At 42.7% G+C, this 8,259-nt stretch overlaps 1 protein-coding gene across 3 annotated transcripts in view; it reads right to left on the minus strand.

Moving 5' to 3' along the window:
• Positions 1-8,259, minus strand: part of zgc:66433 (uncharacterized protein LOC321250 homolog) — a 50,431-nt gene that overhangs the window by 2,770 nt on the left and 39,402 nt on the right. For all 3 annotated transcript variants that reach the window (XM_035669334.1, XM_035669336.1, XM_035669335.1), the window contains exons 7-14: positions 7,034-7,189; positions 6,398-6,497; positions 5,496-5,769; positions 4,876-5,404; positions 2,285-3,575; positions 2,007-2,110; positions 714-846; positions 501-619 (exon numbers count right to left, since the gene is read on the minus strand). In XM_035669334.1, coding sequence (XP_035525227.1) covers positions 501-619; positions 714-846; positions 2,007-2,110; positions 2,285-3,575; positions 4,876-5,404; positions 5,496-5,769; positions 6,398-6,497; positions 7,034-7,189 — 2,706 coding nt within the window. The remainder of the gene's footprint in view (positions 1-500; positions 620-713; positions 847-2,006; positions 2,111-2,284; positions 3,576-4,875; positions 5,405-5,495; positions 5,770-6,397; positions 6,498-7,033; positions 7,190-8,259) is intronic.

The raw sequence follows: 8,259 nt of genomic DNA on the forward strand, positions 1-8,259 counted from the left end.
GCTTCCTAAGATACAACAAAGCAAAAACAACATGCACTTTACAGATTGGAAAAGGACAGACAGGGTATATACAGAGCGACATTGGCAGACAAGACTTGTAAACAAGCAGGACATATAGATAACAAGGGGAAACAATGCCAGAATTAGCTAAAATATTAATTTGATCTGTATATTGGACTGTAAGTAACAGACTGTGTCTCTGGTTTTAAGCTCAAATCTGCTACAAAGCAGTTATGTCTGCTTGATTATTACAGAAAAATGCTGAACTGAAAAGTAAGCAGGGACTTTCTGGGTTTGTTGTGATCATACTGACATGTGACTCTTATGTCACGTTGCTCCTGCATGCAATTATTGTGGTTGGTAAAGCAGTTTTCACACAAATATGAGGCCTTTGTTATTGTGGGTCCCCCTCCATAATAGTCAGTTATTTGATGTCACTTCAGAGCATTGCTGGGAATTTGTGTGTCCACATGAAACACAACTACACAGAGACAGTTTACCTTCTTGACAGTAATCTCCTCCAGTGAGTTTTCTTTATAGATCTTCTGTTTCTGTTTGGCCACAGAGATCCAGCTGGGAGACTCAGATCCACCAGAAACACCACGAGCTGCAGCTGGGTCTGAATCAATAACACAGCACACACACACTGTTACACCATGGGTTGAACCCTCCACTGTTTACTCCTCCAGAAGTGTTTATGTGTGTATTCACACCTGAGATGCGCTCTGGTTTCTTGGGGAGGGCTGGCTTGTTGCTGACTGGCTGACTTATGGAGGGCTTTACACCGACTGGCTGCGGTGAGTCAACTTTACAGCTGGTTGGCTGAGCTGGTGGCTCGATGGGAGGCTGAAGAAGAGAAACACATAATAAATAAATACAAGATTCAACACAAAATGTTGAACATGTGAGCAAACAGTCGCCTGTTACACATCCAGGTGACAGAGAGACAGATTAGTGTTCATGAAGTCCAATGTAAGAGCAACATATATTCTGCTTTTAGCTGAAAAAAGTTGTCTGCTGCAGCTGAAAACAACAAGGCTTACAAACAGTACACAACACATACACACAATACACAACTTTAGCTCGTGTTTATAGAGTTTACGGACATGTTAGGAATTGTTTAAATGTCAGATTTCCTAAAGGGAGTTTGGTGCAGCGAGATTTTAGTGAAATTCAAACTGATAATATGTATATTTTTTAACGTCTTGTCACCACTACAGAAACACTAAATAACTGCTTTAGTATGATAATGTGGTCAGACATTAACTGCTGTTAGTTGTAAGTTTGATAAATGGTTTAATAATATGTGTATTGATTACTGATGCTGGCTGATCAGGCTAATAATCCGCTCAGTTTCAGCAGTGTGCCCTTTGTGCATGTTTTTAAACTACTTTCCTAATTAAACATGACGTGCTTATTATTAATGGTGTTATTAATGGTGACTGATGAAACATAGTTTGGAAATTCCCGATTACAAGGCTGAAAGTTGCGTAATGTGAACTGTACAGAGATCTCACAACTCTGAATGTCTGTAGTGTGTCCAAGGCTTCAAAGACACTAAAACGCTCTGTAGAGCTGAGGGAAGACGTGGCGTCACCTTTCACATATAAGCAGTCATTTGATCTATTGTTATATAATTGTTGCAGCAGCTTAAATGCTCTCAAATCCCTAAGATAGGGAGCATTAAGCTATGGTTCAGTTTTATTGTATTTTACTCAAAAGGAAAGAGAACTTTAGATTCCTGCAGAAAGTTGAACATCTTTTTGAAATTATTATTATTTTATTTTAAGGCTGACTCCAGTAAAATATGTCCAGTAAAAAGGAAGAATATATATAAAAATACATAAATAATATAAATAATAATACAAAAAGGGTTTTTCTCGAATAAAGGCAGTGAGAAATTAACTGTTACTCAACCTCTCTGCCTCTCTGGGTCTTTCTGTCTGTATTCAATGCTTTTTAAAGAATGACAGTTTTCTTTCCACTGTGTAAGTCCGTGTAATCACCTCTGTGTTTTCCTCCTCTGAGCTGAAGCGGTGCAGAACTGACGTCTTCCTCAGCCGAACTCCAAACGGGTTGTCGGGGTTTCCCTCCGCTACGACAGAGATTTCTGCAGGCGGGAGGGCGGAAAAAGTTGGTCTGTGGTTAAACTTTATTATTTTACCCCAACAGAAAGCTTGCCTCATGTTGGACTACTTTCAGTGCGTGTGGTGCAAAGAGAAGAGAAACACTGGACTGAGAATAATACCATTAGAGTGCCTTTAAACATGTTCTACATCCTCACCTTCTGAGCTCTGATGTTTCATTGGGGACTGAGGCGGCGTTGTGATGCTTTGTGGTTTGGCAGCAGTGGTCCCTGCATTCCTCCCTCTCCCAGGACTCAACACCAGTTCAACCTTAGCCGGACTCGCTGGCTCTTCTTTCACTTCTGGGTCCTTTTTAGCCTCCATCTCCAGATCTCCAGGCCCTGCGATGGCGGACGACGGAGAGGAGACGCAGGCGGGCGGAGAGGAGGGAGAACTCTCTTTGGCATCTTCTACAGAGTGTGACCTCTGCCAGGCAGGGGCGACGGTGAAGCGGACTTTGCTCTGATCTGAACCGACTGTTTCCTCCACAGACGCGGGAGATGTAGCTTCTTCTACGGCCAACTGTTTATCTTCTTCTATGGTTTCCACCGTGTCAGCTGGTTCTTCTTCTGTGGATGCCACATGTTGCTCTGTGGCTGCCACAGCATGAGAAGGCGTCTCGCTTTCTTTGGGACATGCAGCAGTTGGAGACTGTGGGAAGAAAGACGTGACTTTCTCTGAGCTTGGAGAGATCAGATTTATGTGGAGAGTGGTAGTGCTGGTCTTACTGGGAGTGATGGTTCCACTCTCTGGTGACTGGGTCTCATAATGGAAATCCGGAAGAGACAAAGAAGAAGGCTTGGAGGAAACATCAGCTTGTTCTGCAGCTTCAGTTTGATCTTTTTCCACTTGCTTTACGTCTAGATGGGATTTTTCTACACCTTCCTGCTCCAGATCTTGTTCAGGTTGATCTTCATCAGGTTGGTTTTCTTCATCCTCTTCTTTCTCTTGGTCAGATTTTTGTTCCATGTGGTTGATCTCTACGCCTTCCTCCACTCTCTCTTCTTCATCTTCCCTCTCCTCTCCAAAGCTTTCGTCGTCACTCGGGTGTTGAGGGGTGTAAACGTGGTCGTCTCCGACCACGTCCACGCCCTCATCCGCCCCCTGCAGCGCCATTTTAACGTCTTCATCTGACGCACCAGGAAGCACCTCCATCACCTCTTCTGCGTCGTCCCTCTCGTCTTCTATCGCTTCCTCTGCCTCTTCTACTGTCTCTCTTGCTTCCTTCACCTCTTCATCTTCCTCTTCCCTCTTCTCCCGTCCCTCCTCCTCCACCTCTGGCTCCTTCTCCAGCTCTATCGCCTCTTCCTCTCCCTCACTCTCTTCTCCTTCTTCTTCCTCTTCTCCTTCCTCTTCCTCTGCGTGGTTGACAGTGTTTCCTGTGAGCATATCATTTTGTTCCTCTGGTGTGACTTCCTCTGCCTCCTTTTTCTCTCCTTCCTTGTTGGGCTGGAAGATAAAGAAGAGAGGGAAATAAAAGTAGAGATTTTAGTTTTTCAATTGAGCTTGATTGAACAGATTCTTTTATCAGTGGCACGTACGAGTGATTCGAGAAAAAAATGGCATTCACCAGTTCATAAGTGGTGCAAATCTGTCGTACGAGTCACGTACACACAGTTTGGCTTTCTCCACTATAATCAACACTTTTATATTAAAGGAGACCTATTGTGCTCACTTCCAGCTCTATATTCTCAGTCTGAGACTCCACTAGAGCAGCTTTGCATGATTCAATCTTCACAAACAAGCTGTGTCTTTAAGAAAGAGTGGAGGCAGAAAAGCTGCAGGAAAACAGAGGGAATACCTGAAAATATTTCCTTCACAAGCGAAAAAAGCATGTTTTGGACGTAGAAGGCAGTTATTTTCAGATAATAATTAGAAAAATCCACTTCACACTACCTGCTCAGCAGCAAACAGCAGATTGATGCAACTAGCTGGTGAACATAGCGGAGCATTTAGCAGCTAAAGAGGCGGATATTTCAGGAGTGATGAGACCAAAAACTGAGCTGACAGACGAGTGACTTACACTCATCTCTGTGTGTGCTGGGTATGTTAATGGGCATCTGTTTATTAAGGTGATAATACAGGATGTTAATGTTTGTGCTGACACATGTCGTTACTGCCCCCAAGTGGCCTAAATGGTTAATTAATTTAGAGTTGAAATATGATATCAACCAGTGGACTAAAATACTAATGATAAAATAAAACATATGAGAGTATTACATCGAGGCTTGTTGATAGATTTACTCCACAAGCACTAGAGTATGAGCAACCTGGCAATGTCTACAGTTAGTAGGATATACTTTTTCACCTCCCATTGACTGTGCTTGGCAAGACGTTTTTTAGGCTTCTAACTATCAAACCATATCCCTGTGTCACTCTGTTATGACAGTGTTGACACCGTAGAAATATGCTATAATTTCTTCAGAGCCCCCCTAGAGCCACTACTGACACTGCTAAATTTGTTTTTGTGTGCCGATTTCCAACAGCGGGACTTGAAGCTCTGTGGTGTGAAAATCTATTTACTCTTGGGTGACATGTTTGTGAATGAAACCTGCACAGAAATGGAGCAGAACAAACAGCCTTAGAGAGAGAGAGAGAGAGGGAGAGATAGAGAGTTTGCTGAATCCTACTTTGAAACACTTATATGAACCCCCCCTTCCCAAAAAGAAAGTATGAGAGGTTTAAGTTAAGTCTCTGGATTTCAAAGCTCCTTCAATCACAATATTACAAATGAATCAAAGATACATACACCATGACTGAATAGTTCCACCACTAGTTCTTCTTCCTCCTCCTCCTCCTCCTCCTCCTCCTCAGCCTTTACTGCTTCTTCTTCTGTATCTTCAACTTCCTCCTCTTCTTCAACATCTTGACAAGAGGCAGTGCTGGCTTCCTCTTCCTCGTTGGTCTGATCTGACAGGAAGGAGCCAACAGGAGCAGCCTGATAACCGACAGGCTGTTCCACCTCTGCCTCCTCTTCCTTCACCTCCTCGCCTTCTTCTACCTCTACGTCTTCTCTTTCCTCTTCCTTCACCTCCTCCTCTATCTCCAGGACGACACCCTCGGTCTCCACGCCCAGTGAGCAAGATGCAAGGGGGTTCTTCAAGGAGCTCAGCACCTCCTGTAAGAAGGAGCTCTCCTCTCCCCTGTCTTCCTGGACTCCATCTTCTTCCCCTCTCAGCACCAAGTCACTGTCAACCCTGTTCTCCACGGCTCCGTACGCAATGCCTGGGGCGTCCAGCAAGTACTCTCTCGGATCAGCAGGGGGCTCTGGCGTGGCTCTAGAAGCAGATATCAAGGGGTCAGATTGATAGAAGGAGAAAACAAAAACAAGCAGGTGGCAAAAGCGAGGAGGAAATGATGTCTAATCACCTGGGACTGTCCAGAGAGGAGGCGCTTGAGCTGGGCTTGGAGGAGGGAGGGCGCTCGGTGTCCGGAGCTTCCTCCTCTGAGAGACACAGCTCGAGAGGAGAGGAAATGTCCAGACTGCGAGAAACATCCTGTTCTGCTTCCGACTCATCCTCTCCCTCCTCCTTATCTCTCAACAGGGATCGCCTGGAATTCTGTGGTCGCTCCTCCTCTTCCTCCTCCTCCTCATCGCCTTCTTCCTTCTCCACCTCTGGTTTTAGCTCATCGGCACTTACAACTGGATCATAAACAGAAGCAAAGGTCTCTAAAATCAACCTGATATGATTCAGTAGCAGCAAGCATATGGAAGTCTACTGCTGCCAATGTTAAGAGGAAATAATTTAACCAGATCAAAGTTTCAAAGATCAATTTGTACGTGCATTATATTAAAATTAAAGAAATCAACATTTTAAATTGCACTTCTATGCATATTACCATCATTATGATAATGAAATTAAAATTTACTTTTTTGTCAGATTGGTGGATAATGTGAGACCTAAAGTTTAAAAATAAATGGAAAGTTTTTGCAAATGTCCTGATTTATAATAAATATGGTAAATTTTCAGGACTTTCAGGCCCCCTTTAAAAACCCTTATTATTTTATTTTCATTGTAATGAACTAAAATCAGGACACTCATTAACATAGAGCAGCAGTTTAGTTTGCAAATTGAATTTCAATTTGAAAATGAGAAAAACATAGCAGTTTTATGCTCGGGCGTAAACTGACAATTATTTAATATAAAATTAAAATACTTAATTGTATCTTACATTATTCCCTTACAAATGATATAAGGGATCTCATTTTGATTAAGGGGCTTCCATACTTGCAGAGTCATTGACATAAATTTAAAAAAAGGCGCACTGACCTCCTGTTGTCTTCTGTTCTCGCTCCTCCAAAGCTTCAGTTATGGAGGTGTTCTGTAGGTCCTCCAGCACAGAGTCTCCTCCTGCCTTCATCTCCAGCCTCTGCATGGACAGAATAACAGTGTCTCATTACCACTCTGATGGTTGGACACTCATTTAACCAGAAGATGCTTGTATTCTCCTTTGAAAAGGACTTCTTTATTAGTTCAGTAAACAGTTTCCTAATGAGTTCATGGTCTCAATCACTAGATTCAGTTCTTGTTTCAAACAGCATGATGTTCATTTCTTAAATTATGGTCCAATTTAGAGTAAAATAGACCATAAAGCAGGGTATGCTTAAGGGCGTGGCTACATTGTGATTGACAAGTCATTCTCAGTGAGTCCGCAGCACACAAAACTCAGATCCAACTGTCAAACTAGGCAGTGCTGATGAATCGAGATTGTGTTACTGCATACTGCCGACATCCATAAGGCCAAACTTGAGGCTTCAAAACGGTAGTTCACAAACAAACAGGTGACGTCACAATAGGCTCACACTTATAATAATAAACGAGAATGATCCTTTAAAGTATACGTAATGTATGTATCAGAATGTATGTGCTCCTGTTGGTGTGTTTGTATGTGTCTGAATGTCTTACAGTGACAGGTTTCCTCTTGTTGTGGGCTTTGTATCTCAGGCCCAGCTTATGTTTGGCAGCAGAGTTATCCAGACATCCGAAGGGACTGGCCGGCTGGCTGAAGTCCCCGGGAACCACCAGGGGGCTCACTGCTCTACTGGAGGCAGCACAGGACAGCTGGGGAGAGAGGGAGACAGACACAGAAGGTTCCACTAAAAAGCTTCACAAATAAACTTATTAACAGAGGAAATACCCCTCGGGCATTTAATAATAAAGGTAAAATAACTCCCTGCTAAAGCTGAAAAACAACACTTAGATCTGTGAAGTCATCTGGAGACACCTCTGATGGGGCACCATCCACAAAAGTTGGACTTTGTCCACCCATGTCCTGGGAAAATTATATCCAAATGCCAAAGTATCAACAAAGGCTGTCCAGACAGAGTCGCTCACGTCACAGCTTTGAGTCATCGCTCTTAGTCTTGATCCTGGCTTTGAGGGACCAAAGAGCCAAATATTGGAGGTGGGAGGGTGGGGGGGAGGTTGCTTATGATAGAAACAAAGGGGATTTTCATTAAAATGGCAAAGGTGACAGATAAAGACACCAGAGGAAATAGAGCTAGACCAGTAAAAGGAGGGAAGGGGAGAGAGTCCAGCTGTATAAATATTAGCAGTCCTTATCTGTAGGACCAACACTTGCTCTGTCATCACTGGCGAAGTATCACTCTCTCTCTCTCTCTACTCTGACAAATTCACATTGCATCTATTAATCCATTAAAAAAACTAAAAAGAGTCAATATTATTCACAGTTTGACATCTCAATGCATGCTTTGGCTAACTGAAAGAGTACAGTGACCGTTTCAGTTGACAAAACTCTGTGTTTGAACATTATTTTCTACCAGTGTCCTAAAGTAAAAACAATTATTTATAGAAAGGCACACTGTTCTTAAAAAGGTCCAGTGTGTAACATTTAGGAAAGAAATGGAATATAATATACACAGGTATGTTTTCATAAGTGTATAATCAGCTGAAAATATGAATTTCCTTAGAATGAGACGTTTTTAGTAGCCCAGAACAGACAAACTAAACACTGGCTCTATATCGGACCTAGGTGCCACTAGATCCTACACACTGGTTCTTTAGGTTTTTAAGTTTGATGCTTTGAGTTCCACTCTCTGGTCAATCTTCTCCACTGTATGTACATCAGCAAATGAAACCAGAACTGTTTACACACTATTTAGGACACAAAT

The sequence above is a fragment of the Morone saxatilis genome, unplaced genomic scaffold, assembly GCF_004916995.1.
Source record: "Morone saxatilis isolate NCDOM2014 unplaced genomic scaffold, NCSU_SB_2.0 Contig22, whole genome shotgun sequence".
Taxonomy (NCBI): Eukaryota; Metazoa; Chordata; class Actinopteri; family Moronidae; genus Morone; species Morone saxatilis.